Below are 27,075 nucleotides of genomic sequence, written 5' to 3' on the forward strand. Positions count from 1 at the left end.
CCACGCGGGAACCTCGTGGGGAGAGCTGCTGTCGCCACACCCTCCCTGCCCTGCGCATTTCCGGAACATTCCTGATCGGACCTCATCCTCAAGGCGACCGTGGCCAGGTCCCATGTCTCCGTGTTGCAGTGGAGGAGACGAAGCCTCGAGCGGATGCAACTGGGCGTCTCTTTAGGACCTCTGGTTCGGAACCGAGGCCGCCCCTGCGGCAGGCCCTGAGTCGCTCGCTGAGACGCGGTTTCGGTCTCAGAGCCACGGTCTCAGAGCCACTCGGAGGGGCCCGTGGGCGGGGCGAGCGAGCTGGCGCCCCCTGCAGGCTGGGGCGCGCCTTCGCGTGTCTGCCGCCCCCCTCCCTGTTGCGGTTGTTACAAAGTCGCTGGAGTCTGGACTCGCCTTCGGGCGCTGCTTGTTTTTTGGCACAACACACCTCAGACAGTGAAGGGACTCATTTCCCCCTTTCCCACGGCCGACAATCCGTCCTGTGCTCCTGGGGAGCGAGTCTGGGGGCTTGGGAGCAAGCGCTCAGTGCGCTGGGGTGCTGGGCTCGGCCCGCCCCCCAATCTGGGAGCCAGTAAGAGCAGACCCCGACCAGGAGGATCCCCGGAGAGACGGGCTGGGGAGGCTGGGAAAGAGCGTCTCCGGCCAGACCCCCAAACCCCCCTCCTCGTCCAGTCCCCCAGGCTGGGCCCGCGGGCTCAGCTCCGAGAACATCAGCCCTGGCACTCGAGGCCCGCCCCTGTACCCCCCCCCCACGTGGAGGGCCCCAGACCTCCCTTGGAGGAGCGTCCTTATCTACACCACTGACAAATAAGCTCTCGTTTTAATTTATTTTCATTACAGAGGTGTTTTGAAAAATTGAGATGACGCGAATGCACACACACACACACGCACACACACACAGACACACGGCCGTGCACGCTTGTTACAAGCGAAGCCGGTGGAGGTGGGTGAGAGCTTGTCCCGATTAATATAATTACTTCGGATTTTTCCCTTAATGGAACTAATTCATTAGAAAATGTCGGCGTCCGATCGGCAGAGGAAGGGAAGAAAGAGCTGGCCACCAAAATACAGCTATTATCTAACTTGCCATAAATATCGGCAATTACGATACCTTGGAATGCAGCCACAGTATGGATCGCTTTGATTAAAAGATGTCAGTTGAATAAAGCAGAGCGGGGTGGAGGGGAGGGATAATAGTTTCTGCGGCTAGATAAATGCTCATGTTTATTCTGAAACCTGGAAACATTGATCCTGTGACAATGCCCCATTACCGTTACTTTATTATCCCACGGGCGCCGATGTATGTTTAATCATTGGGCTAATGCATGTGGGTGCAGTCCCCGGGCCGGCTCCCCGTCCCGCGCGCCCGCGTGCATGGTGATGAGCCGCAGGGGCGCCCCGAGCTGCCGCAGGTGGGGCTGCCGCCCCGGGGCTCCCTCCCAGGGGTCCCCAGCGCTGGGGGGGCTCACAGAAACCAGACAGGTCCCCTCTTCGTTCTCGTTTCTCCTCAGTAAACACCAGCCAGGAGAGACACATCGGTTATCTTAACACGGTGTCATTAAGGCTCCGCGCTAGCAAGGACGCCTCGCTTTTTGCGGTGACACATGAGCACACGTGTCCCTCGCCCTGGCCTCGGAGGCGTCCCGTGCAGAGCCCAGAGGTCTGGTTCTTTCTACAAACCGTGTGCCTGCCTTCCCAGCTTTTCTTTTGGGTTTTGGACGTAAACCAGATGCAGCGGCTACCCTCTGGGGCGCCCTCCATTTAGAACTTTCTTTTGCCCCCATTGCCCCTTTTGCTTGGAATCAAAGACCAGAACTTATTGTCTGATCCCGAGACCACGTGGACACGAACTGCTTCTTGCTATCCCTCCCTCACTCACTCGGCAAACATGTCTCAAGTCACTGCCTCTGTTAGTTAGGGAGGAATTAATCAGTAGGAGGGACGGTTTTTGTGGTCTTGATTCCCAAGCAGTAAGGCGATTCCACCGAGCTTATAAGGCGGAGAGGAAAAGGCAGAATACACTGGGCTCTCGTTTCTGTTCCTAGCGCTTCCTTTTCCAAGACGGTTTGCAAACGGCTGCCCTTTGGAACTTCCTCTGAGGAACGTGGCATGACCTAGGCCTCCTCTCCCCTCGTTTTTTTTTTTTTTTTGAGCAAAGGAGCATTTCAGGAGGTCTCACTGCTCTTCCCTGCCCTGCTTTTACAGCTTTCTGTCGGCCTGGGAAAAGGCCCCACCGCGTGCCTTCCTTGTCACTCCCACGCACATTCACAGCTTGGAAACCCACAGTTCCCAGAGGTGCCTTGGGGTGCCTTGGGGTGCCTTGGTTTGCACAGTGTTTCTCTGATGTCGTTGGAGTGTGTTTCCTGCTTGGACATGGACTTCGTCGGAAAAGTGGCTGCAGGAAAGGACTCGCCATTCATTCTCCCTTCTGGCTGTGTGACGGGTAACCAGCGCGGGGTTCTCTGGCTGAGTCCGTGTCTGCCCGGCGGAGGAGGAGGAGGAGGATGCATTTCTGCCGCGTCTGGGGCGAGAGAGGCACAGCGTGTTCCCGCGCGCCCCGCGGCGGCCTGATGGGGCCCGCCCTGCCGAGGCGCCAGCCCCCGCGTGAGCCGTCTCCCCGCATTATGTCCCATAAACTGTGCTCTGACTGTGTTTAAAGGATGCTTCGGTGTGAAATTATTTTGAATGGATGGCTCGCGAGCCTCCGGATGTGCTTTAGAGGAACATTGTAGAGGCGTCGCTGCTCTTTCACTGCAGCTTAGGAGCAGAAAATGGGTTTAAGTGAAAAATTATAGATATTTTATGCCAGAAAACAGACGTAAGGGATGGTTTCAGGTCAACACCCTCGTTTTTCTGATGAGGCGACTTCTGCCTGGAGAGCTCCTGCCAGGCCCGGGCCCGCGCCCGCGTCTTCCGGGGGATGGGGTGGGGGGGCCTTGTGGCGTCGGCTGGCCGGGTCCTCGCCAGTGCCCGTGGCTTCCGAATCTGCAGCGTGGGCAGCTCCCGTCCAAAGCCGTGGCTGACGGTTCTCCACGCCACACCGTTACCTTGTGAACACGCTCATCGAGACCGTTGTAGCTTCTCTTGGCAAAGGACTGCGAGCAAACAGTGAGAGTTTGCGTGAGGCCAAGGGTACCCAGCACAGAGCCAGCTTCCTTCCAGCCCTGAAGCCCCTTCCCATCCCCGGAGGCCCCCGGTTTCCCTGTGTCTTGCTTGATGCCAGAGACCCTCTGTGCACATGTGTGTGAGTGTGTGTGTGCGCGTGCATGCGCCTAGCCCTTGTGCTTCCTTACCAAGGGCCCTCCCCCCGTCCCCCCTCCCCCTTCCCCTCCCTGCCCCTGTCGTGTGAGCTGGGCTCCGGCTTCGTGACGCACGCTGGAGATGGTTTCGTGTCCGTGTGCTTCCCTAATGGCCCTGTACTTTTCCTCTGCGCGCGGGGCCCAGAGTTCCCTGAATCAGAGGTGCATTGACGTAGGTTTGCTGCTGCAAATGTATCTCCAGCAGGCAGCCCCTCGACTGAGTGGGAACAGCGGGACAGTTCCTAGAAATGGCTGAGTCCCAGGGGGCCTGCGGGGGCTCGTCCTCCGGGGAGGCTGCGCCCACTCCTGGTCCCGGCACCGCCCGCGTCCGAGCTCCTTCCAGCAGGCCCGGGGGGCTGGAGGGGGCCTAGCTTTCATTCACATTTCTTTGCAGGAGGTTGAGCAGCGTTCCACGGGAGTGAGGGCCACCTAGACACTCGGGAAGATGGGGGGTGCGTGGCGTCAAAGGGAGCAGGCCCGCCACGCCCAGGGCTGACGGCCCGCCAGCAGGAGGGAACACCTGAAGCCCCACACTTGGCATGTGCACACGGGGTCTGCCTTCTGCTGCTGACAGGAACCTGCAGCCAAGGGGGTGGAAATGGATGGAGCGGGCGGAGGGGAGGGGAGGTAAAGAACCCTTTCTGGCCAAGCCCTGCAGCTTGGACCCTTGTCCGAGCCTAGCACCCTCACGCCTCACGGTGGCACTTGTCTAATGCCTGTGCCCCACTTGCGTGCCCAGGGGTCCATGTGCACAGAGGATGCAAATGAGGGGCAGGTTTCAGCGTCCCAGATCCGGGGAGCTTCTCAGAGAGGGGCTGAGAAGGGTGGGAGCCTTCTAAAGGTCGGACCGGAGCTGTGAGGTGCAAGTGGCATGGCGCTGTAACCACGGGAGCCACACTCCCGGGCCCCCTACCCTTGTCAGGGTGTCCCCGGGCGGATGTAACCCCTGCGAGGTCGCCGGGGTCCCACGATGGGCGTGACCTGCCCCACCAGCAGCTGCAAATACCCTCAGACATTGCACCCGGGTGTGGATTTCCACTGCCTGTGTGTGTGTGTGCGTGTGTGTGTGAGTTTCCTCAGCGACGTTTGCTCAGCGCGCTTCAGAGAAGAAGAGGAACAGTGAACACTGGCAGAAACGCAGACTTAGTGCTCAGGACTTTGGGAAACATGCACCTTTGGGGCCACTTAGGAAGTGTCAGGGGAGGGGGCAGGAGGGCCGGGGCCTTCCCCGTCCGGCCGAGCCCGGCTGTTCCCGTGTGCGCTCCCTCCTGGGGTCCCGCTGCGTGTCCTACACGTGACTCCTCCAGAGCACAGACAGTGCTCCCCGACACCAACCCATCTTCCCAGGGGGTCCGCCCCACGAGGCAGGGCTGCTGGCCCACGGCCGTGGTCCCCTCACTCTCACACTTGGGGCATTTCCCGCAGTCTCGGGCACCGACAGCGAGCCCCGTGTGCATGGACCCTCAAGTGCTGTCTTGTCCCATCAGCTGGCATCGCCCGCTCGGTGGTGGCACCGGCCCCCCCCAGCGCCCCCACCCCCACCCCAAAGCATTTGAAACCTCCCACCGTGGCCCCCTCACCCCTGGATGGGAAGCCACTGGAGGAGGCGCCGTAGGTTTGGGGGTGGTAGGGTTGGGTTTTGTGTTTTTAATTTAATTTTTGCCGAAGCCTTTCCCGGGCCCGTGAGGCAGAGAAAGCCGAACACAGCTGGCCCCGGGACGGCACGGTGAGAGGGGCGGCCCCCGTGCGGTCCACAGCCTGCCTGCACCTGTTGACTCCCCCGCAGTTTAGCCTCACCGTCGAGGAACACACCTTCTGTGTGTTGTGTGCATCACAGGCTGTGTTCTTACTTCTTACAGTGGAGTCGCCTAGAGAAAAGAAGGGCCTTAAGAAAATCCCAGCCCTGGCTGGCGTAGCTCAGTGGATTGAGCGCAGGCTGGGAACCAAAGTGTCCCAGGTTCGATTCCCAGTCAGGGCACATGCCTGGGTTGCAGGCCACGGCCCCCAGCAACCGCACATTGAAGTTTCTCTCTCCCTCTTTCTCCCTCCCTTCCCTCTCTAAAATAAATAAATTCTCTCCAGGTAGGGGAGACCACGCCCCCTGTCCTCTGTGTGTCTGACTGGGGCCAGCGACAGGGTTTGGGGGTGCAGCCTCTGTTGTAGACCATACACAAGCCATTAGAGTTCGGGCCCCTGCCAGTCAGTGGCCTCGGGGCACTGGTCCCCTGGAGACCAAGTGGACAGGCCCCCGAGCTCCGCCCTCAGCCAGCCCTGTCCCCCTGTCCCTCGCGGCCTGCCCGTGGGCCGCCCGGCATCCAGAACTCTGCCGACACCTCCTGCTGGCTCCAAGTGTTTCTCTTCCCCGCTTGGGTTCATCCACGTGATTGGTGACGTTTCAGGCTCTGCCCACAATCTGCGGAGGTTTCAGGAGGAGGTAGAGGCACACGCTCCACCGGCCGCTTCGGCCAGAGGTCGGGCAGCCCGCCCCCCAAGGCGCCCCGTTCGACGCCGTCCGGATCCGCGGGTCTTGTGGGGGGCGCAGTGGATCCACTGGGTCCCATTAAACAACGCGGTGGGTGTTACCAGAATAATGGCCGCCTAAGTGTTCTTGTCGCTTTTGTTGCTTCTGAGGGACTCAAGGTGACCGCCTGTAGGAACGGGAGTAGCAGGTTATTGATGAACCCCGGGAGACGAACAGGACGGCTGGCAGCGGGAAACACCCGGGCTGTCTGTCGGAGTTTCTGAGTTTGAAGCCCCTGCTCTTGGAACACCACGTGCATTCCTCCCAAGTCTTTTCCCGGTGGTGGTCTGTCCAGGGGCTGGGGCCGGGGGGCCCAGCGAGCACCAGGGTGCCGACCAGGGGCTCCCCGGGGGGGGATGGAGAGCCCTGGGTGTCTGCTTACGGCCGGGGGTCTCCCAGGCCCCCCGGTCTCGCAGGTGCGAGAAACCTGAGATAGATTCCCGAGGGACCCCGCATGTGTCAGACCCTGTCGCCCTGTGCTCTAGGAACTGGTTGTCCCCACTGCCCGTCCTAAACAGCCGGGCCGGCAGAACACAGGTGTGGTCGGGTTCACGGCTGCAGGTTCTGCTCCGCCCATCCTATAAAAAACAACAACATCCAGATTCCAAGCTGGCGCTTAGGGTGCGTGGTTGTCCTCTGGAGGCCCGGGTTCCGGGCCTCCAGCCGGTTGGTCCTCAGCATCTGTTCATTCAGTGCTCACTGAGTGCCTACTGTGTGTCTTGCACACACTGGGGGTGCGTGGGCCCCCGTCAAGGAGCTCACTCTGGGGGAGAGAGGCCGAGGAGAAACAAGGACAGGAACCCAGAGGGGCGCAGCCTGGCACAGGCCCCGGGAGGGTCCAGGCTGGAGGCCGTCGGCTGGGGGAGGGCGGAGGTAGGCAGGGGGTCGGAGGGGGTCTGCCCGCAAGCCCAACCTCGAGTCCACCCAGTGAGGGTTGTGTGTGTGGAGGAAACTGAAGGCCGTCCAGAGTGGCACCTCCCCCAGGGCTGCACGGACGGCCCTGAGGGGACCCCCCAGAGACCCCTCCCCGGTGCTGCCTGGAGGCGGCTGCCCCTCCGGCCGCCTGTGTCCTGCCGGAGCGCCGGCCCCAGGAGGCCGGGGCCAGGCGGCGGAGCCCAGTCGCCGGGCACCTCGGGCGTCTCCTCGGGCCAGCGGCGCTGCTGCGAGATGAAACACATTCGCTTGGAGAAAGCAAAGAAATAACTTCTTTTGATAACCAGCATCTGTTAGTTAATGGGCCTCTGAGAGCTGTATACAATTTAAACTTTTTATTAAAAAAGAAAAAAAAAAGCTCGTTTGCTCTCCTGGGAGCTTACGCTGTGAAATTGTCACCTGCTCCAGTTTCTCCCTTTTAAACGTGACTGAACATACAATGGGGAACATCAATTTTGTTTCGTTTTGTTTTGAACGAGAACTGTGGGTTTCACTTTCCCCGCTTTTGATTAAAGCCATCTCGGCTTGTGTGGGGGGGGGGGGCAGACTCACTGTGGGGGGCCAAGGAAGGCCCCTGGGCCCCAAACCCACCCTCCCACTCCAGCCCCAGCCTGGCGCGGGCCCACGGGCCTCTCTCCAGCGGGATGTTTTTCCGTCCGCGTCAGAACCGGGATGGCTCCAGAACCCCCATGGAGGACCGGGCCACAGTCCAGGCGGCTCATCAGGGGTGGCGGCTCAGGGCGGGTCCCCCAAAGCAGCCCTGGACTGCTTCCCCCAAACACAGTCAAGGAATCCCACCCTTGCCAGGGGACCGAGCCCCCAGCGGCCACCCTGGAGGGTTAGGGTTCCGCTCTCAAGCCGAGAGGGAGGCCCAGCTGCCGCTGACCTCGGCAAGCCCCCCGCCCCTCTGAGCCTGACTGAGGGTCCTCACGGCAAGAAGCGGGCAAACCCCTCGCCCACACCACCGAGGCCCTGCAGGGACGCAGTGCCTGACCCGGCAGTGACCCCTTTCCCTTCCTCGTGTGGGTGTGAGGGGTCACTGAGGTTGCGCCACGAGCCGGGCGCCGCCGAACAGGCTGGGAAAGGCCACAGTGGCTGACGTGGTCCTTCCCTTTCACGCTGGCTGCTGGGGAGGCAGGGTCCATGGGAACCCCCACTCCGGACCGTGGTCAGGAAACACCACACACAATGCACACGGGGTGCTGGGAGGGCCAGAGGACCAGGGCGGAAAGGAGGCCGCTTTCTGGGGATGCTGATGGTGTCACCCGAGGAGGTGACACAGAGGTGACACACAGTCTAAGACGAAGCATGAGAAGAGCCACGTCTCTAAGGACCTGGGGAGGGAGGTGTTAGGCAGAAACAGTGACCTGTGCAAAGGCCCTGGGGCAGGCAGCAGCTCGCTGAGATGGAGAGGGAGAGAAGGATGCAGGGTGCAGCTGGGAGGAGTGGGGGGGGCGGGGCGGGGTGGGACCTCGCAGACACGGGGTGGGGGTGGGGGCTGGGAGCTGGGGTTTTATTCCCGGGGCCCTGGGAGCCCCCGCGGCGTCCGAAGCGGGGCCGGGCCGCAGCACCCACTTAGGGGGCGCGTCTCAGCGAGCGCCGGCGCTGACCCCCACTGGGCGGCGTGTCCTTTCTCCCGGAGACGTTTCGCTTCCCTTCCTGCGACTCACAAGCCCCTCGGCTGACTTTAATAACTGGCAGGAACAGTTTTCGGGCTGTTTAATTTTATTAAAAAGATTCAAATTTGATGATAAATAGTGGCATGGTCGCCTCCAGCCTCAGACACGGAACTCGCTCAGCCGAGGACACGCCGCTGCCCCCCACCCCCACCCCGCCCACCACTCCGGTGCAGTCTGAGGCCGCACATAATTATTTCTGGGGCTTTGGTAAACATGCCGGGAACACTCCTCGCTCTGAGACCCGCGGACGGTACTAACTCGGTGGGTTTTTTAAAGGAGAACGGGGAGGCGAGTGAGCGCACTGTCGGGGGGCTGACGGCGCCCCGCACCGTCCAGCGGAAGGACCCGGCTTCCCCCCGGAACGCAGCACCAGCCTCACGGACCGTTGCTGCTGCTCGGGCCCGTGCCAGGAGCCGGAGACGGGAGTCGGCGGAGGAGGGAGGGGCCGCCGTCGGCGCGGACCGAGTCCCGGGAACCCCTGGGCCCACCAGGGGGCCGGTCACGTTCAAAAAGGACAGACGGGGCCCCGGAACATGGGCGGGGTGGGGAGAGGCGCGGCCTGCGCCCCCCGGGCGAGGGAGCGGTCGGCGTCCGGAGCAGGAGCAGGCTGCCTGTCCTCCGGAGGTCGCCGTGTCGCCTGACCTCTCCTAGGGCGGCCTCACGGACACGTGCGGCCTGGTCTCCTCCCCCTGTCAGTCAAGGCCAGGGGTGCGCGAAGACAGGGGACAGCGGTGCAGGGCTAAGCACAGAGCACTGGGCATCACCGCGCTCCTCAGTGTTGACTGCTTCCCAAAGGCTGGGAACCCCCACTTTCCCCCAGAGACCTGTCCCCAGCGGCCAGCCCAGCTCGGCGTTGTCTGGGGCGGGCGAGGGCGGCCACGCTCCCCGGCTCGGGGGGAGGGGACATCTTCGCACGTGGTGCGGTGCGCACAGCTCAAGGCCTGCCTCGAGGAAGCGTGTGCAGGTGTGCGCAGGTGTGCGGTGTGTGCAGGTGTGCGGTGTGCACAGGTGTGCACAGGTGTGTGCAGGTGTGCGCAGGTGCTGGCAGGCAGAACCCGAGGAAGCTGGGCTTTCTCCACAGACACGAGCCCCCTGCCAGAGCCCCCTCCCCGAGGGCCAGGAGCCCCGAGCAGTATCTCCTTCCTGGCTCCGGTCTGAGTGTGTATCGTGAAATTCAGATGAAGGGTCTTTAAGCAACCGCCTGTGCAGGGCAGGCCGGCGGCAGCATGCCCACACGGAGCCTCGCCCCCACGGCACCAGATCCCAAGGGTGCAGGGAGGGAAGGGGGTGCCCCTGAGGTCCAATCCCTGGCACTGGTCCTCCAACCGCCCCCGAAAATCCGGAGCGAACATTCAACACTCAAAGCGATTGATTGCCATCGCCGCGGCGCCCCGGCTGGTGCGCACACCTTGGCGACCGGCCGGGGCACGGACTCTGCAGGTGCTGCCGAAATCAGGGGCTGGGCCACCAGGACGCGGGCTGGGCCGACAGTGGCAGGGCCACTGGCGGTCGGTGACACGGCACGGGAAAAGAGCAGGACAACCTCCCGGACAGGGGGCGGAGCCTGCACCAGGCGGGGGTCCCCGGGGTCAGACAGGGTCCCCCTTTCATAGCCACTGGAGGAAGGCCGGGCTGAGAACCAGGAGCAGGAGGAGGAGAGGGGCCCCTTGAGGACAGCGCCCCCCATTGTGGAGGCGGGGCGTCTGCAGCAGAGGCCTGTGCTGTGGGGGCCGGCCGAAGTCCCTGGCAGCCCCACTGCAGAGAACCAGGGGCGCCTGGTAGGAGGTGGGGCGTTTCTCGGGGGTGTCGGGACTGGACCCGTCGGTGGGCCTCTGTCCGATGAAGAGCAGGCTTTGCCCGAGGGGGTCTCGCTCCATCCTGAAGAGCTCATACTCCACGTGGGGGAGCCTGATGCCCAGAGGCAGGCACCCGTTGGTGGCCGTGACATCCCGCTCTGTCCCCGGGGACCAGATGCCCGGGCCCCCGCAGCTGCTCGGCTCAGAGGAGCTGAGCATGGCTGTGGTGGCCTGGTCCATGGGGGTCACGCGAGCCTCCGTGACCTGGAACACCAACTCGGTGCCGCCGGGGACCTTGGCGGACGGCGTGCCCCCGGTGTAGCGGCCAGCCGCGTGGACGGTGAAGGTGGGCCGCCGGCAGGCGGGGTCCGCGAAGTGGTGGTAGTGCCCCTCCCAGGAGCGGGCGTGCCCGTGGAAGGTGAAGAGCCTGGTGAGGAAGAGCACGGCGGGGCGCACCTCGCAGCCGGGGCTGACCCAGCGGCCGCCGAGGTGCAGGGGCAGCGCGGTCTGGGCGGGCAGCACGGGCGGGTGGTGCTCATCGGAGCGGGCGAGGAGGCTGCAGGCCGGGCAGGGCCGGGCGTGGTGCTGGGGAGACAGACGGAGGCGGTGGGTGTCCCGGGCGGGGAGTCAGGGTGCACCCGGGACAGGGCGTTGGGGCGACCTACCCTGTCTGGGGTCCCCCGTCACTCTCTTCGCTCCCTGCCTCTGGCCCGAGGGCTGCTTCGAGCTTCCCGGACCGAGGCGAGCTCCTGTCTCCTCTGGTCCTTCACCCCCGCCGTCCCTGCTCCCCGGACCCGCCCCAGGACGCAGGCCGGCCGGCTCCACCTTTGTCCTCCAGCCCTCGGCTCCGGGGCGGCCTTGGGGAGACCTTTCCCGGGCCACCCCACGCCCACTCAGAAACCCGTCACCTCTCCCTCCCTCCACCCTCCCCTTTGTGGCATCGTAAGCTCCCGGAAGCAGGGCTGTGCCTCGGTGGCCGCTGTCCCCGGGGCCTGGTTCCCAGCGGGAACAGACTGCTGAGTGGTGAGGGAATGAGAAACGCCCGGACTTGGCCGAAGCCGCCCTCCCCGCACCCAGCCTGCTCAGTCCTGAGATTCGGCCGTCCGGGTTTATGGTGGTCTCCTCGCCCACGGAGACCCTCTCTCCCTCCTCCCAATGTCAGGTGCCTCCGGAGGGCCAGGGGCCGTGGCTGGCAGGTCCTCCTGTGACCGTGACGTGTTAGAGCCGCGAGAGTGGAACCCAGCGGGCCGAGCGGCGGCCAAGGACGTGGCCGAGACGGGCCGAGCCCCTGCCGGCCGGAACCCACCGCCTTTCCACACGGAACGCCGAGCGCCCCTGCCGGGGGTCTGTGTCTCCACCGGCGGGAGGAGGGGAGAGGCCGCGTGTGCTCAGAAACCCCCCTCGGAAGGCGGGCGCCCTTCCTGCCCCCCCCCCCAGGACAGCGGACGTGGCACCGGGGGTGCAGGTGCTCGCGCCCACGGAACGCCACCCACTGGAGCCTGGGCTGAGGGGATGGGACACCGAGGTGCCCACGGCGGTGGCATCTACAGTGGGGACGACCGGCCGCCCCCGAGGTGTCGGGCGCAGCCACAGCGCGCCCTGGCCTGGGCTGTGACCCTGTTCCCTCTCTGGGCGGCCTGGCTCACAGTCCACAGTCGTCCCTGCCGTCCGGGGTCTCGCGAGCTCGGTTTACAGGGAGACACGTCTGCAGGACCTGGGTGCCGGACCGCATCGCGCACACGCGTGTGTGTGTGTGTGGGTGGGTGTGTGTGGGTGGGTGTGTGTGTGGGGGGGGAGTCGGCCTGCACCTGGGAGTGCAGAAGGCCCACAGAGGCCGGAGAGGAGCCCCCTGCAGACTCCTTGGTGGTGGTTCGGCCTTGGTTTTTGACAGAGAGCCGCTGCCCGGCGATTAGTCCGGAGCCTCCCTCGAAAGGGGACCGTCCTCGGCCCAGGCCCCTGTCCGAGCTAGGCGGGCAGGGGGACCAGCAGACACTGGTGTCTGCAGGGTGGGTCGGCGGTGGTGGGGGGGCTGCTTGGGGGGGACCCGGCCGCGAAATCCGCTTCTATTTTTTTTTCCTCGTAAAAACAAAAGGCTTCCACCGATGGCTCCCTGGTGGCGTTCAGGGGGAACAAGGGGTGTTCGGGGGTTCTGGCACAGAAAGGTCGTCCTGGGGGAGGGAGGGCGTTTTCTCGTCCCTTTGCAGGCAGCCACGTTGTACCAGGAAGCTTATCGTTTCCTCCTACGACGAACCTGCCCTTGCCTGGGCTTCCAGCGCGGGGAGGGGTGTGCTGCTGTCCATCTGGGGGATCCTGACCCAGAGACCTCGAAGGCGCTTGGACATGCTGGTAAGGGGGGCAGAGAGGCTCGTGCGGGCCGGAAGCCGGCGGGCTGGGTTGCCCGTGGCGGGAGGGCTGATGGGGCGCATGGGCGGGAGAGGGCGGGTGTTCCGCCCGCACCCTGACCGTTGTCACGCGGATGCGTGTCACCACGACACGACGCACCAAGTCCGAGTGACCCCAGGCCGGCCTCCCCCGAGAGCAGAGCTGTCTTCTGCAGACAGAGCCCTGCCGAGGGGGCTGCTGGGTGACTCGGGGCGAGCATGCTGTTTCTGGAGACCAGAGACCCACCGAGAGCCCACACAGCTTGCGGGGCGGGAGGAGGAGGAGGAGGAGGAGGAGCGGAAGGTCCCTCTCTGGTGCTTTCGCCCGGTGTGGGGGGGCGAAGGGAGGGACCCATCTCCATCGAACACCTTCCAGGCGTCTTCCCGCAGAGGCCCGGCGCCTCACGTGTTAACAAACACGGCCTCCGCCGGCACAGCGCACGCCTGGGCGAGAGCCGGGCTCCTCCCCCCGGGGCGAGCCTGCTACAGAAGCTGCTTCTCCAACAGCACATGCAGTTTCTAATTAACCCCCAGAGGTGACACCGGGCTTAGATGATGCTGGCTGCGTGCCGGCTGATTGATTAGGATTCTATACCCAGGCAATGAATTTGGGCATCAAATTGGTTTTAAATTAACTTCTGAAAAACGTTCCTGTTTACCGTGTGGTCCGGGCCGCGGGCGAGGCCGGGGCCCCGCCGAGCATGCGGTGCCGCCGGGGCTGTTACTCGGGGGTTATGCCCAGCGTTTCCTTCTCTGAAACAACCCTCCACCTTTTTTCCGGAGGGGGGCATGGGATGTAACGTGCACGCGCCTGGCATCCTTCGCCTGGGCACACACACCCGTGTGTCCTGCTTCCCAACCCCGTGGCAGGCCGCACTGGCGCCCACGGGGGGCCCAGGGGCAGGAGCCCACTGCCCGCCGGAGCCTAGCCTCGGGGGACACGAGGGTGGCGTCCTCTGCGCCCGGGGGGGGTCTGTGCTGAAGAGGGGGCGGGCTCCGGGCATCACCCCCCCACCAGGGCCTGCTCCTAAGGAGGGGTGACTGTAGCCCAGGCCGGAGCCCTGGCTGCCACAGAGGGGGTCTCCTTTTAAGGTCTCGGAAAGAACGCAGGCTGGGTTTCTGGTTCTGAGCATGTCTGGTGCTTCTCCTCTGCCCCCCACATCCTGCTTTGGGAGGAGAGGGGTGCACTCGTCCCCAGTCCCCCACCGTAGGGTGCCCAGACAGGTGGCTGGCTGCTCCCGGGGGGTGAGAAGCTGCCCCGTCTGGTCTAGTTCCTTGGTGTCCAGTGCATAGTAGGCCCTCAGTTCGTGCTGAGTGATGGGACAGTTGCCCCCCGGCTCCAAGAGCCCCCGCAGGGACGCCCGAACCCACCCGTCCAGCCGCTCCTCCCTCCCTCCCTCCATCCTCCCTTCCAGAGACCACCCCTCGGGTGCCAAGCACAGACGTTCTTAACCTTGAGCCGGAACCCTGCCTTGGTGTGGACCAACCTCTGATAAAGGTTAAGGTTTCTTCTGGCTGTGAACGCAGACAACAAAGTCCAGAAGCTTCCGGAACCCCTGGCCTCGGGGCCTCCCTCCTTCCAACAGTCTTCCAGACACCGGGAACTGCGCTTACCCTCACGGCCGCTCGGAGATTAGGGGAGGAGGAAGGACGCACGTGCCTAGGGCTGTTGCGTCACCAGCTGATGCTCTAAGACGCGGCACCTCCTTGAACAGCGCTGGCTTCTATTTAAATGAGATGTATTTAATTTTGTGCTTTCACACACTTGCCGCTGCTCAGGGGTCCCTGGTCTTCCTCAGACGCACAGGAGCCATTAGGAGGCTCCGCCCACACTGACCACGAGGCTCCGCCCACACTGACCACGAGGCTCCGCCCACACTGGCCAGGCTCTCTGCCAGGTGCTAGGCGCAGGGGGCGGGACACAAGCGGAATTCAGTTTCTTTCTCCCGCGCATCCGGACGGACAGAACGTTTGTGACGGCTTCATTTAAAATCTGGGTTAATACGCTTACGTGGTAGTCACTTCGGTGTCGGAGTCCCCAGGGTGCCTTTCAAAGAGAGGGCAGCTCCCTTTGCACCGTAGCCTCCGGCCGGGAGGGTGGTCCACGGCCTGCCGGGGAGCCGGTTAGGACTGCACGGCCCCGGGTGCCAGCACAGCCCCGTGGAACCCGGCTCCGCATTCCACCGGGACACCCGGGTGAGGCGCGCCGCCTTCCCCGCGGTCAGCACGAAGCAGCGCGCAACGCCTCTGGCGCAGGGCCAACCCCCATGGGTGTGCACCACCTGGAGCTTTGGCCGGGGGGGGGGGGGGGGGGGGGGGGGGGGGGGGGGGGGGGGGGGGGGGGGGGGACCTCTGAGCGCTGTGTAGCCACCCAGCAGGGCCTGGAGGACGCCCGCCGTCTCCTCGGTTCAGTCACCGACATTGACTGGCCCTGGCCGTGAGCGGCCCTGGCTGTGAGCCAGACCCGCCGAGCTGGGTGTGGGGACACGCGGAGGGGCAGGCTTTCGCCCCAGTGGAGGGTCTCAGCCTAGAGGCCATAAGCAAGGAAACACACACAGCCCAGGGCTGCTGAGTGGGGCAGAAAGGGGCCCCCAGAGGCCCTTTGAGGAGGTGCCAGGAGGGTCAGACGAGGGGAGGCTGAAGAGCGGCTCCTTCAGGAAAAAGGCCAGCCCTGTGAAGACCCCAGAGAAGACAGCTCAAGCAGGGGGAACAGCATGTGCAGATGTCCCGCGGCCAGCAGACCAGGCTGGGGAAGCAGGGACAGCCCCGGGAGGGGAGCACAGCAGGTGAGGCCTGCTGGGCCTGGCTCGGAGCCCGCCCTCCGGGGCCCCACACTCACCAGGGCGCTCTGCAGGGGGCGCTGGTAGCCGGTGGGCCGGTAGTGCCGCCTCTCTGCCCGGTCGGTGTGGATGTCCCCCAGGTACAGCTCCTCCACCAGCCGGGGCCCGGCCCGGGGCTGCGGCTGCAGGCGGCGCTGCACGCGGACCAGGCTGAGCTCGTGCATGGTGAAGCCCAGGGCGGCCATGCAGTCCCTCTCGGCCCGGGCGCTCAGCAGCTCATAAAGGGCACCGGGCAGCCAGGCCCGGGCAGGGGGCAGCTGCTGGGCACAGTCCCGGCCCGCCTGGGTCCGGTTGAGGCGCCCAGCGATGTCGAGCAGGGCGTGGCGGCTGTGGAAGACAATACCCACCTTGTGCAGGTGGTAGTCGGCCTCGGTGGCACCCCGGGTGACCCAGGAGGCCTGGCGCAGGCGGACCTTGCCCTTGATGACCAGCGAGTGGGCAGGATCCCGGCAGAGGGGGTCCCTGTAGTAGAACTGGTAGGCTCGGAAGAGGCGGCCGGGGAAGAAGGTGTAGGATCGGGTGAGGAACTCCGGCCCAGGGCGCACCTCGCAGCTGTGGCGGGGGTGGGGGGGCAAGAGGGGGAGGGAGAGCAGTGAGACCTGCAGGCAGCCCCTCCCCTCTGGGTGGGCTCCCACCCCCTCCACCCCAGTGCAGACCCCAGCTCAGGGCCGGCTTCCTGCGGCCTCAGTTTCCCTGAGTGATCCTAGTAAGCTCCCCTCTGGGAGCTGGGGGTCTTCCACGCCATGCCTCGTGGCTTCAACACAAGGCCTTGAGCCCCCCCTCTGCTCAATCCTGGTTGCCTTCTTCCATTGACCCTCTCCCTTGTGGGTCCCTGTGGACCCCATGGGTGCCCTGGGCGTGCACAGGCTTTGCAGCTGGAGACCTGGGCCCATTCCTACTTCTGACCCTCACCGGGGGAGTGAGCCCGGGGAGCGGCCCTGCTCCCTCCTCTCAGGACACCCCCGACACGGCGGTGTCCCAGAAAGGCACTGAGACGGGCTCCGGGCACCCCTCGGGGGCCCCTGCGCTGAGAGCTCTTGAGGCGCCTGGCCCAGAGCCCGGGACACGGGACCTGCCTGGGTCCTGGCCGAGGGACCGCCGATGGGCACAGGTGGTCGGCGCTCAGGTAGCCCATCTCTCTTGCAAGGCAGACTCGCCTGACCAGGCGTCCCCCACACCCGTGCCGGGTTTGTGGGTGGGAACCGGAGGTCAGCCAACGGTGGAGAGGGTCAGGCCGTAACTATTTTTGCTTTTGCGGGCCTGTTGGTCTCCATCGCACCGACTCAAGGTTGCAGAGCTACGGCAGCCAGAGGCCTGTGCAAATGTGTCCATGGCTGTGTGCCAATAAAACTTTATTTGCAAGAACAGGCGCAGGCCCTGTTCTGCTGGTGGTGAGCACAGGGTGGGCTGGGGCGCTAAGAAACCCTGAGTGACTGCGAGACCCACGCCACACCTGGGCTGAGCAGGGACACCCCTGGGACTCTCCTACCACGGGCCCGGGAGGGTGTGTGGCGGGTGAGTCCAGGGGCGGGGGAAGAGCACGCAGCTGCCCCTTCAGCAGCGTCCCTCTGACCAGGGCCACCTGCACCGTTACTTTCTCTGTGTTTGTCGCACCCGGGCTGCTGGCGCACACCCAGCACACACACGGCCCGTGATTTTGTCTCTCCACGTCTCCGGTTGTGCTAAGGAGAAAAATCTCTGTGGGTGCTCACGCGTCCCTGGCGCCGACCTCCCCTCCCCCCACGGAGAGCGGCCGCGGGGCCTCGGGCAGGCGACGGATCTAGTGAGCATTTAATTATGTTGCTTTGTTTCCATTGACTTTCTTTTTGCTTTGCCTCCCATTTGCAGCGAGTGGCTCTGCTCGCCATACCCAGGGAGGTATCACGCTCCCTTTAAAAATAATTAGCGCACACCGTGAATGTGCTGTTTACTGTGTACCAATTACACCTCAATAAAGCTGTACGAATAAATGAATACATTTAAGGGGACAAAAGCAAGTTGGTCTAAAGCAACTGTCGGGAGGCGATGCCAGCTCAAGTGTTTGGTAAGCGCAGCGAGGGTGGCGCGCACGCCCGGGCGGTGGCCTCGGCGCCCCCTCCCCCGCGTCTCAGACCAGGCAGGCCCCGGGAGGGCACGGTGTGCCTGAGGGGTCACAGCAGGTCACGCTGGACACTCAGTGGTCCCCAGACTCTGGATGCTTCTCTGCACTACTCCAGGAAGCAGTAAAGCCTCTCTGGAAAGCACACAGGGGAACTTTCTAGGAAGAAGGTTCTAGAAGTTTCCAGAAGCCCTGTTCCCGGAATGCTGCTGTCCCAGGGCAGGAGCAGCCTGCAGCTGGGCCTCACCCTTCCCAGGCCCCAGTTCCGTCTGAGATGACCCCGGCCGGCCGTGCCTTTGGGTGGGAGCCTGGGGCTGCATCCCAGAGGCTGTGCGAGCTCTCGTCCCCTCCCTGCCCCTGGGGCCACAGCAGATGTTTGGCATCTGCTTCCTCCCTGACCTCAGAAGGTCCGGGAGGAGCGGGAGGGTCCACCCAGCCCCTGATCCCAGAATGGGGCTGGTGGGAGGGGGGGTGGCGGAGAAAGCAGCTCCGCATGAGCTGTGGAGGAGGCCACTGGCCCCTTCTCCCCGCCCCTGCCCCGCGAGGGGGGACTCGGCTGGCTGCTGCGGAGAGCACTCCCCACCCGCCCACCCGCGAGGGCAGGGCCCAGGGCCCAGAGCCCATTGCCCCCACGTGGCAGCAGCGTGAGGCTAGAAGGAGAACAGACAGGCAGGCGGGACCCCGGGCACGCTCCAGCCCACCACAGCCTGCCGCGGGACCTTTGCACCAGCTGCTCCGGCCGCCTGACTCTTCCCCTGGCTCTCTGGATGGCTGACTGCTCTTCTTTCACCCCTCAGCTGCATGTCACCACCTCCGAGAAGCCCCCCCCCCCCGACCACACTCACGAAACCCCTCCTAGTCACTCACGGTCTCACCCTCAGCTTTATTCCCGTCATGTCTGAGCTCAGGACCACCCTGAGTCTGCGTTACTTGTTTCTGTGCTCGTGTGTTTAGGGCTCGTCCCCACGGGGCTGGCTCACACGAGGCTCCCAGCAAGAGTGGGCAGCGTAGGCGCCGGACGTGTGGAACAGGGGGAAGGTGTGCACGTGCCGCTTGCGGCTGGGGCGGGAGGTGCCCAGGGCGGCCTCCCGGACTCGCTCTGGGGTGGGGGCCGGCGGCGGCCCCTCGAGCAGCTACAGACGTTGTGCCTGCCTCACGGGTGTGGGCGCTGAGGCTCGGAGAGCGGTTTCCCAGTCCGGGGGCTCACGGTCCAGGGGTCCCTGGGGCCTTACCCAGTGGAGATCCAGGGTCCCTCGAGGCGTGGGGGCAGCAGTGCGGTCACGGGTGCTCTGCTGGCCACAGGCTGCTGGCAAGGTGGCGCCCAGCGCAGGCGGTCACGGCCCGCTGTCCTGTCCGTCTCCGTGGTGCGGGCTGCAAAGCAGACAGACCCCGGGGTAGCATAGCAATCCCAGTGTTTCCCAGGGGTGCCACCTGCCCCGGCCTCCCCCTCTGCCCACCCCCATCCCCAGCGCCCCCTCAGGCCACCCCAGTCCCCAGACAATGATGGGGTGATAAAAACTGGGGTGCATAGAAGGAGCTTCAGAACTCATCTCCTGGATCCCCTGATGTGACCCCCATGGAATCCACGCCTCCTGGAGCGAGACCATCCTAGCCTCTGAAAGTTACTGTGCCGAGCCGGACCCCTGGCAGCCCCGGCCCTGCTCGGACTGGCTGCCGGGGCCGAGCACCCCCGGTGGGAGCCCAGGGGCCCCGCACCCCTGGGTAGAGGCACCCTCGACCCAGGGAGAGGCCCACACACCCAAGGAGTCCAGCTGACAGCCCTGCCTTGGAGCCAGGCCCCTCCTCGGTCCCTCTCCCCCTCCTGGGTCCCAGGCCAGCGCCCAGCACACAGTGGGTGCTCAGGAAGTGTGCGGTGGGCGCTGGGGCTGACGCAGGAGGCCCACAGCGGGCCGGGGCTGAGCAAGGGTGTGAACGGCGGCTGGGTGGGCCCCTGTGAGTGTGCCTGATGTGGAGACCAGCCCGGCCCCGGCCTGGCGTCGGGGTGCTCCCTCTCTGCTCCCACGCTCAGGGGCGAGAGCTCCAGGGCCCTCAGCAGCTGGAGAGGGGCGACCCCGCTGGAAACCACCTCTGCTCCACAGCCCAGCCCCGGCCCCGACGGTGGCGTCTTGTGGGAGCCTGGCGGCCAGCAGCGTCCCCGTGTGATGGCAGCGGGCTGTGCTCCCGGCCTCCACCCTGGCCCGCCCCCTCCAGGGCTCTCTGGGCCCTCTTCCCCCCGAGCCTGTGGCCTAAGCCAGGCAGGGGCTCCAGTCCTGGCAAAGATGTCCCCCAGCCCAGGGGGGCGGGTCCTGGTGGCCCCGGGGGCCCCGGGAAGGCTGGGGTGCTGTGTGGAGAAGCAACCGAGTGGCCTGTTCTGTTCCCTCCCCCTGCACGCTCACACCTTCCCATTGGGGAGCGGGGCCGGGGGAGGCTCGGGACAGGGGCCCCAGCAGCCGCTCGGGAGAAGGAGGCACAGTGGATTTCCCGCTTCCCCGGAGGTCAGGGGCCTCCTCCAGAGACTCTTGGGGTCCCCACTGATCAGCTGACGCGGCCGAAGCCACGAGGATGGTGGGGACGATGACAAGTGTAGACCCTACGACTCGAGCACTGGCCCCGTGTGGTTTTCTGCCTTATCTGACCTTTGCGACCTCTCTCAGACACGGGGTCTGCGGCAGTGCCCTCCTCGGGGACACGGGCCTAGCTGTCTTGGGGTGCGGGGCGCCCAGACGTGACAACGCTGGGGCTCCACTCCAGGCCGTCCCGCTCTGGCCTGACGTCTGAGCCATTGCTCATCTTGTGTGTGGGGGGGGGGGGGGGGGGGGGGGCAAGGGGAAGGGTCTGTTTTCAAGACCCGGTGGGATGCGGGGCGCCCCACGAGCAGTGACGGACGGAAGGGGGAGGAGAGGGTAGGAGTGCAGTGCAGCCTGGGTCCCTGCTGTGGTCCTGCTTTCTCCTCCAACTGCTTTTTATTGCCTTTAGCCAGCCAAGCAGGAGCCGTGAGAACAAACGGCCACCGAACGCAGGCTCCGGTGTCCCCACGAGGCTCCCCGAGGGCTCCCAGGGCCCCTTCGCCGAGGGGCTCCCTGTTGGGGGGGAGTCTGAGTGAGAGGGGCCTCGGCTGGTTCTGGAGGGGCTCGGGCACGTGCGTCTTGTGGGGACAGGAGCCGCGCCACGGCGGGGGCGGGCGCCCTGGGCTCTGCCGAGCTTGCGTCTTGGAGCCGGGTCCCGAACCAGCCCTGACATGGCATCAGTGTGGGTCCTATGGGGCTCGGTTTCTCGGGGAGCTGCGTTTCTGCCCCCCCCACGTGCTCTCTCGGAGGGCCCGGTCCTGAATCCTCAGGCAAGTGCTGCCGGCGCTAAGGGTTCGTCTCGCTCCGCTGCAAGAAATTAGGGTTTTAATGCGTCGGGAGATGAGGTGATGCAGCGACTGCCCCCTGCGTGCCGAGCACGCACGCGCAGAACGGAACACCCAGCGAGACGGCGCCCCCTGCCGCCGCCGGGCGGAGCCGCCCGCTCCCAGGCCGCGCCCAGTTCGCGGACACGGGAAGAGCACGTGACATTCTCTCCGCGGCAGCTTTTGAGAAAGTCTTTTCATTTTCTTGTCTTCTCTTGCCCCCCCCCCTCCTTTTTTCCCCCTAGAAAAGTCTTCAGTAAAGAACCAGCCGCCAGAAGCAGATGGTGCGGGGGGCCAGGCTGAGCAACTTTAAGCAGGGACCTGGGTAGACGGGCTTAAATGCGTGGGCCAAATTGATTTCTATCAGCCATGGATTTTTAATTAACGGTGGCGTCCACTTACCGCCATCCATTATTTACTGTTTACCCGCTAATTAAAAATTATGCTGCTTTTGCACTCGTACGAGCAGGGACATTTGAAATTAGATGGCATTGTTCACATTACCTGTGGAATTAAATCCGGAGCGCCCAACTCAGCCCCGGCTGCTGGGGTTTAAAATCTGACCTGCTCCAGCCGGGTCTGAGTCTCGCTGGGACTCGGAATTCCAGGAACAGGCCTGCGGCGTGGCACCAGCCCGGGGCCTCCGGGGAGGTGGACTCGCTCCGTCTCCACCGAGTGCGGCACTTGGCTGAGACTGTCTCGGGTCGGCTGCTCTGCCTGCGTGGTGGTGGGGACGCCCCACCGTCCGGCCCCGGGGAGGCGGCCTGCCAGTGCCTCGATGGCCCAATGCCCCACGCCCATGGTTCCTGGGGACCCACAACTGGCACGTGCACAACCAGGCAGGATGGAGATGTGGTCACTGCCCCATTTTTCAGATGAGGAGACCGAGGTTCAGAGGGGTGGAGGGCCTTGGCTGGTGTCCCTCTCCCCCAAATGGTAAAATACACGTAACGTAAAACCCACCCTTTTTACCATTTTAAAGGGCACCGGAAAAACTCAGCGGTGTTGACAACATTCACCAGGCTGTGTGACCATCACCCCCGTCTCCTTCCTGGATGTTTCTGTCCCCTCCCAAAAGACACCCCCAACTCATTAGGAGTCACCGTCTCTTCCTCTCTCCTCTCCAGCCCCAGCACCCGCAGCTCTGCGCGCCTGGTGTGTCTCAGAGGCCGGAGAAACACAGAGGGGCCCTGTCCTTGGCTGCCCCCGTCAGTGGCCGTGGCTGTTCTCATGCCCCAGGGGCTGCGGGTGGCCTCCCGGGCCCACAGCCGGTGACAAGAGGGGGTCCGACTCCAGCAGGGCAGGGGGTGGAGCGGCGTCTCAGGTTCGGGCCCAGAGCAGATGGAGACGTGGTAGGTCTTCACAGACAGCAGAAACCAGGCACCCCTTTCTGCCCCCCCGACCGGCATGCTCCGGGACTCCGGGGGGCGGGGTGGGTGCCAGGGTTTGTCAGGGGCAGCCACCTGCGTGTTTATTCCCATGGTGACGCGCTGATTTCAGAGGGTGTGACAGGCAGCCGCTCGCCGGAGCAGCCGTGTGCTGTCCCTGCCCCATGGCCAAGGCCAAGGCTGAGTTGTAGGAGGGGGTGGGTCTGGCATGAGCAGCCTCTGGGATAACTTCAAGAGGCTCCACATTCACATCATCGGGATGCCGGCGGGAGAAGACAATGAGCAAGAAATTAGAAGTCTATTTGGGAAAAAAATGCAGAAAACGTCCCCCGTTTGGTGAAAGAAATAGACGTGCGAGTGCACACAGCACAGGGCCCAGAGGAGATGAGCCCAGAGAGCCCACTCCAGGACGATCACAGTTAAAATCCCAAAGGTTGAAGAGAAAGAGAATCTCAGAAGCAGCAAGAGGAAAGTTAGTTATGCAAAAGGGAGCTCCCATAAGACTGTCCGCAGGTTTCTCAAAAGAAACTTTTCAGGCCAGACGGGATTGGCAAGAAATATTCGAAGTCATGAAAAGCAAGGACCTACAACCATCCCCTCTGCCCAGCAAAGCTGTTATTCAGAATTGGAGGGCAGATAAAGAGCTTCCCAGACAAGAAAAAAACTAAAGGAGTTCATCGTCACCAAACCATTATTATATGAAATGTTAGAGGTATTTGTTTAAGAAAAGGAAGGAGATCAAAACTATGAACACTAAAATGGCAAAAAAAAATACGTATCGGTCAACAGTTGAATCTAAAAAGCAAACCAAGAAACAAGCAGAACAGAGACAGAATCGTGGACACAGAGAGGTTTTGACGGTTGCCAGATGGGAGGCAGCTGTGGGGGGGGATGGGGGAGGGGGAGGGGGTTAAGGAATACCAACAGGCGGCTGCATAGTAGACCCGGGGATGTGAAGCGCAGTGTGGGGGGTGGGGACGCCAAAGAACTTACACGCGTGACCCACGGACATGAACAGTGGTGGGGGGAGTGTCTGCGGCAGTGAGGGGTGCTGGGGGCACGGAGGCCAAGGGGGGAAAGTCAGGACAGCTGTAATAGCATCATCAATAAAGTATAATTAAAAATAAATAAATACGCTCTACACATGGGGGGAAAAAAGGGCGTGATCTGAACTTGATTTTGAAGTGTTAAGAACCAGTCTCGGGAGATAGTATGTAGCACGTAGATGTAGGCGTGACTCGGTGGTCACTTGGTAAGTGACCTGAGAGGCTGCTGGAAGGCAGGGGCCTGGCTGGAGGTCCCCTCATCGCTCCACCTCACGGCTGCCTGTCCTGGGCTCGTTCTCACAAAGCACCCGCGCTGGACGGCTTCAAACACCAGAGCTGTGCTCTCTCCCAGGCTGGGGACCAGACGCCTGACGTCTCAGCCACAGTCCCTCCCCAGGCCCCGTGGGAGGGACCTTCCTGCCTCTGGTGGCCTCTGGTGGCCTCTGGTGGCCGCAAGCATCCCTTGGCTTGTGGCCCCATCACCCCAACCTCCGCCTTCTTCGGCACACGGCCCTCTTTCCTCTCTGTGTGTCCACGTCTCTGCCCCAAGTCGCCTGCTCCTCCCTCTTGCAAAGACACCAGACACCCAAATCCAACCCGTCCCCCTTTTAGTTCGATGACATCGCTGGAGACCCTGCTTCCAAACGCAGTCACACGCACAGGGACCAGACGTTGGGATTTGGACACATCTTTTTGGAGATACAATTCAACCCAGGGCCTCCCCAAGTCCGGGTCCCCCCAAATCCCTTCCATCCACCCTTTCACCCACAAACGCCGAATGGCCGTTGTGTGCTCTTCCACGGCGTCACCGTGGGAAGCCCACGATGGCATTTTGTCCCGACACCGGGGATGCTAAGTTGGACCACGTGCTTAAGGAGGAGTGTTCTGGGTTTCCCCACTGTCTCCTCACCATTGTGTCTTTATACGTGATCGTTATCTTATGGGGTAGGCGTAGCAATAATGCAGAGATCCTGGTTTTCATTATACACCCCCTCCTCCAATTTCAGCATCTGCTGGTGACCATGGGTGGTCCTTGCCTACAACAGCTGTCACCACGGCGTCTCCCGAAAGGCTGCTCTGCAGTCCCACGGCCTCTCTGAATGTGCGGGTCGGAACCGTGCGGCGAGACAGCGCTGCCCCCGGACTCATCCCTCTCTTCGGCTGATCGGTGTTCGTACCAGCGGGAACTCACAGGTACCCACCTTACCCTGCAGGTCACAGGCTGGTGCCGTCGTCATTTATCCTGGGCCTCAGATCGTCCCCAACTCAGCCTGTGTGTTCTTTACACGTGTTCTTGTCTTTTTTTTTTTTTTTTTTGATGCTTCCTCATTCTCTGGTGCCGGAGCATTTTCCAGGCCCGTTTTGAACTTTCCCTGCCCCAACTCTGGAATCAGCCGTTTCTCCAAGGAGTCCTGGTTCCTTTGGTTGGAGAACGGTGTTTAGAAACCAAGATCTGAATGCTGGGTGTGCTCATTGCTACTGAGGTGTCACTCTGGGCTCTCTATCTTTCCTCCTTCCTCCCTCCCCCCTCCCTCCCTCTCTCCTTTCTTCCTTCCTCCTTTCCTTTTTTCCTTCCTCCCTGCCTATCTTCCTCCCTTCCTCCATTCCTTACCTCCTCCCTTTCTTTTTCTTCCCTTTCTCTCTCTCACTGGCCCCACCCCACCAGTTGTGCAGCTCCATGAGGGCAGGTCCAGATGGTTCCTCCGTACCTGGCACGCGCCTGAGGGATGGTCCGTAACTGAGTTGTGTGAAGGCAACACTTAGAACAATACCTCCACATAGTGATGTGCCGGTTTTCATCCTCACTTTCCACTAAATGGCTGAATGAGTGGATGAGTTACTTGTGCTTTGCGAGACCAATGCACGTGACCCCCTGGTGACCCCTCCTCCCACCCCTCAGGAGTCCCCCCCGCCCCGTGAGATTGGCCGCTGACGCCCACTGTGAGCGTGGCTTGGAGTGGAAGGGGGACGAGAAGGCTTGCAGCTGCCGCGGTCACTAAGAATCTGGCTGCGGGCGAAAGGGGGGTCGGCAAGGGCGTCCCTCACTGGCTGGGGCCCAGGCGGCCGGAGAGGGAGGAGGAGTGGGTGAGGGGACGCTGAAGCGTGAGCCGCAGGTCCCGCCGAGGGCTTTGAGTGCAGGCCGGGTCCGGAGTAGCAGCCTGATGCGGGGGCTTGCTTTAACGCCCCGTTGACCCTCGGGACCTGCTTCGGCTGAGCCAGGAGCCTGGAGCCGTGTCACACCCACAGAGAAGGCCCGGCCCACACCCGTGGCACACCGGTCCGTCCCGAGGGGCGACGCGAGCCACACATGCAAGCTCCTGCGTGACTTCAGGTTTCTGAGTAGCCACCTTTACAAAAGCAGAAAAGGAGTGGGTGGAATTAATTTTGATGATATGTGAGCCAGCCCGAAATATGATAGTTCAACAGGTAATACATATGAAGGCTATTAATGAAATAGTTCATGTGTTTTTGTCCATACAAGTCTTCGGAACTGGGTGTGCGTTTACGGGCCCAGCCCAGCTCGGTGTAGAGCAGGCTGCCCTTGGGCGGGGCCGAGGCCCAGTGGCCCCAGCTCGGGAGAGGACCGTGAAGCACGGCGTGCCGGGTCTGAGGGTTTCACGCTGCTTCTGGAGGACACTGGCAGGTTTTTTTCGGGAGACAAGGGTAGACCCAGTGAGGAGGGCTCCGGTCTTTCTCTCCCCCAACTTTCACCCAAGCAAACCCTTTGCTCTGGTTTATGTACCGGAATCCCATTTAAGATCTCCTTTGTAAAAAAAAATTGTTCTCCTGCTTCAAAAAAAAAATTCTGAAACCCTCTGGTTTATTCCAGAATCCTCGGCCCGAGGTAACTCACCTAGAATGTTTGGGCTTGGGACCTTGTGCACATTTTAGAGGAAAAGCCCCGCCCCCCCGAATCACCTCTGGTGGGTGGAAGTGGTGCCACTTGCCCATGGGGACGTGTGTCACGCGACGGTGCCACGTCCGCACCGGTGGCCAGGCCGGTGAGCCTCACAAAGCGGCTATTGATGCGGCAGACACCGCACAAAAGACACGCAGACTCCGCATGTAAGGTCCCCCGAGGAGGCGGCAGGTTGGCATGCCATGGCAGCCCCAGCCAAGCCCAGAACTCTGGAGACGGACTTCGCGTCCTGAGGAGCCCCAGCCCCCAATCGGCTGTGCCGGCCGTGCGTCCCATCCCTCACTCGTTCCCCTGCGGCCGCACCTGCATCTCGCCCGCCGTCCGATTCGAGGGTCTTCACCTTCAAGGCCAAGGGCGGGGAACAGGCTTCGCATTATCAGGGAGCTCACTCGTCCCGTGGTCTAGATCACGTGCCGTCCGCACCCCAATCCCTGCTTGGCCCAGGGCCATGAAACTCACCCTCCTTCCCCGGTGGGCCGGAGGGTGGGAAGGTGCCCCGGGGAGTGCCAGGGCCTGGCGGCCTGGGGAAGTGGGGTCCGAGCTGGGGAGAGGCAGCAGGTGCCACCGCCAGCATGGCGGGAGGCCAGCCAAGGGACTAGTGTGGTTCGTCGTGGCTGTTCCCATCCTCTGTGACCTGTCCCAGGCTGGGCTGGCCCCTGGGGTCGGGGGCAAAGGTGGGCCTTGCTGGGTGCCACTCGGGGAAGGCGATGCTTTCGCGTTGGTGATTCCGAGACGGAACAGCCTTAGTCACATCTCCCCACGCCCGCGGCGGGGCCCTCCCTG

General features: G+C 63.3%; 1 protein-coding gene across 1 annotated transcript in view; it reads right to left on the reverse strand.

The window, feature by feature from the left end:
• Positions 1–9,592: 9,592 nt before the first annotated feature.
• The window catches only part of APCDD1L (APC down-regulated 1 like), a 43,513-nt gene continuing 26,030 nt past the window's right edge, over positions 9,593–27,075 (reverse strand). Inside the window, exons 2-4 of the mRNA XM_036009987.1 lie at positions 18,780–18,918; positions 15,449–16,001; positions 9,593–10,813 (exon numbers count right to left, since the gene is read on the reverse strand). Of these exons, the coding sequence (XP_035865880.1) occupies positions 10,040–10,813; positions 15,449–16,001; positions 18,780–18,918 (1,466 nt within the window). The 3' untranslated portion in view covers positions 9,593–10,039. The remainder of the gene's footprint in view (positions 10,814–15,448; positions 16,002–18,779; positions 18,919–27,075) is intronic.

This window comes from Phyllostomus discolor, chromosome 9 (assembly GCF_004126475.2).
Source record: "Phyllostomus discolor isolate MPI-MPIP mPhyDis1 chromosome 9, mPhyDis1.pri.v3, whole genome shotgun sequence".
Taxonomy (NCBI): Eukaryota; Metazoa; Chordata; class Mammalia; order Chiroptera; family Phyllostomidae; genus Phyllostomus; species Phyllostomus discolor.